A 2766-nucleotide genomic window follows, 5' to 3' on the forward strand; every position below is an offset into this window, starting at 1 on the left:
GAGATGGTGGGCCTGGGATCCGGGCCCCCCTTGACACGGCACTGCTTGAAAGCTATAAAAGTATTGACGCCTACGGTATTAATGTAAAAAAATTGGAGGCCCCCAAAACCAGGGGGCCTGAGGCCTGTGCCTCGTGTGCCTCATGGTTAATCGGGCCCTGGCTACATTCTATAAACATGCGAAACTGCTGGAAATAACCTTTCAGAGGCCTTTTCAATCCAAGGATGTAGATAGGCCTATACCAACAGAGGTCTAGCTTATTCTCTTTTTTTATAAATTGATTGAAATCGATCAAAGGTGTTTTTGCTTATTCCTAATTGTTTACCGGTAGGCCTGCTCCTTTATTCCTAAAAAATGTTATTAATTTTGCCGAATATACCTCTCCCAAAAATCCTAGGTATGCTATTGCCTTCAAAAAGGTATTTTTTCATGATGGAAGGACGAGACTGATCAGTGAATCTGCCTATCTAAAAGTCTAACAGTAACATAACTTCTTTCAGCACATTTGCACTCTGTAAGACTCATAATTTGTCAAGTTTAAAATTTCTTTGATTGTAAAAGAAAACAAGCTTCTCCATGGATGCAATAGACTTCGAATAAAACTGTAACAAAATGGACGAAACTTAAACGAAAAAAAAATGCTTTTCACGATTATTTAATGTAAAAGAATTACATAGGAAACTTGGGCATGGAAACTTGTCTATAGACACAGAGCAGCTAGGATGGTTGCAATGTAAGCTATACACGGTCAGTATTTTATGTTTGTTGATATATAGCCTACCAAGATGCGAAACAACACAAAACAATATTACAAGACCTCATTAATTTAACATGCCGTTGTTTCTTTTGTGTTGCAATAAAGCTAATATGCCGTCTAGTACTGATGATTAGCAACGTGGAGCGACTTTTCGGCAGCACCTCCTTGACCCTCCATCGACGGTTTGTATTTGCCTTGGGCGGCCTGGCAGTTCAGGTTTGCACGATGAAGCAGGACTTTTTGAGCGTCTGCCATATTAGCAGCCTTCCCCTTCCATGCTTGCAAGACTGATGCTTGGAGTGCTCGCCCGTACGAAAAGCTGAGAGCCCAAGGCCGTACCAAAGGTGCGCTGTTTATCGCATTCAAGTGGAGAGTTGCAGAAGTCTCTGATTGGCCTCCAGAGAGGAAAGTTATCCCTGGCACTGCCGGAGGAACTGTGCGTCTCAATGCGGTGAGAGTTGCCATGGCAACCTGTTCTGGAGTATATTTGTTGGTGCACTCGTGGCCTGGCGTCACCATGTTAGGCTTGAGAAGAGTACCTTCCAAGAAGACATGGTGGTCGCTAAGTGCTTTATAGCATGCAGCAATCACTTCCTCAGTAACCATCTGGCAGCGTTCCAAGGTGTGATTCCCATCTGGCAATATTTCGGGTTCAACTATTGGGACGATGCCATTCATTTGGCAAATGCTGGCGTACCGAGCTAGTACATTGGCGTTCTCGTTAATGGCCAGCTGGGAAGGCGTGCTGTCGGTGATTTTCAACACACATCTCCACTTCGCAAAGTCGCAGCCATCTTGTTTGTATTGAGCACATCGCTCGCCTAGACCATCTAATCCTTGAGTGGTCGTTTCATCATTTGTACCCAATAGCTTCACCACGCCCTTGTCGACTTTAATCCCCACAGCAATGCCTCGTTCTTTCAGATAATTGCGCAGCAGCTTTCCACTGTTGTCTTTCTGGTACAAAGTTTCGTGGAAGAGAATGACGCCACCGATTGATGACTTCACTTTCTCATCACAAGTCATCAGCAAGGTCCGATATTGACGGCGGTTTTCTTCAACGTTTTCTACTCCGATTGCATCAAAGCGCTTCCCGATCGTTCCAGAAGATTCATCAGCGGCAAGAATGCCACGTCCAGAAGCTACAATTTTTCTGGCAATGTCAGAAAGCTCTTTCTGCTGCGCATCAGTTAACTTGTTCGACATTTTTTAGACTATGTTTTTATACTAAATCACCTGAAAAAACAATGCTTGAAAAACTCGATAATGCAGTGTCATTAACTAACAAGACACAGTGAGATACTTTTCAATGAAATATGCAAACAAATCTGTGGCCCAACATGACACAAATTTGCGAAATAAATAACGATGTCCAAACTTTAAAGACTGACGTAGTCACAAAATAACATGTGATGCTATCCTTATGACCCAGCTAAACCTTCTGCAGAAAATCTCAACCGCTAAGCTTTCCATTGATAGGAAAGTGATTGAACACAGCTGCTTTTATGACTTATCATCAAGTCAACTTGCCCTTCAATGACATTCCCTGTCGTACCAACCAGATATGGAAACATGTTTCACATCACGTGATGATAAAGGACTACAAACGTGACAATTGTCGAACTCACAGCATGCGACGAAATCGATACGTGAGCTGAAAGATTCCGTTCTCGTGCAATTAATTTGATACCACTGAATAGAACATGTCGGAAAAAGAAAAAATGAAGCAGATTTCAAATTAATAAGTTAGTTTACTAAACATTCAAAGTACAGAAATTTGCGGAAAATGGCTCATAAGCATTGATTGAAAAAATAATAAACTCTTTTGTTCTGTCAAATGTAGACTATATTTTATCAAAAATTCAACAAAGTAGTAAACAATTAGGCTGCAATGAACATTTCCATTTTCAAGCGAATTAAAAGGAAATTTCAATTCAATTCCTTTTTTTTTTCTTTGCTGGAGCGAACATGTGGAAAACTTAAAAGTAAACACACAAATTTGGCACCAA

General features: G+C 41.3%; 1 protein-coding gene across 1 annotated transcript; it reads right to left on the bottom strand.

Annotated features, from left to right (window-relative positions):
- Nucleotides 1-533: 533 nt before the first annotated feature.
- Nucleotides 534-1988, bottom strand: LOC145784543 (fructose-bisphosphate aldolase C-like). Its single transcript, XM_082596385.1, has one exon. It carries the CDS (start codon nt 1961-1963, stop codon nt 875-877), a length of 1089 nt encoding a protein of 362 aa, XP_082452511.1. The 5' UTR covers nt 1964-1988; the 3' UTR covers nt 534-874.
- Nucleotides 1989-2766: the final 778 nt, after the last annotated feature.

The sequence above is a fragment of the Aplidium turbinatum genome, chromosome 15 (genome assembly GCF_918807975.1).
Source record: "Aplidium turbinatum chromosome 15, kaAplTurb1.1, whole genome shotgun sequence".
Classification (NCBI taxonomy): Eukaryota; Metazoa; Chordata; class Ascidiacea; order Aplousobranchia; family Polyclinidae; genus Aplidium; species Aplidium turbinatum.

Coding starts and splice junctions, on each gene's coding strand:
- LOC145784543 (XM_082596385.1), bottom strand. CDS start 1,963: ATGTCGAACAAGTTAACTGATGCGCAGCAGAAAGAGCTTTCTGACATT.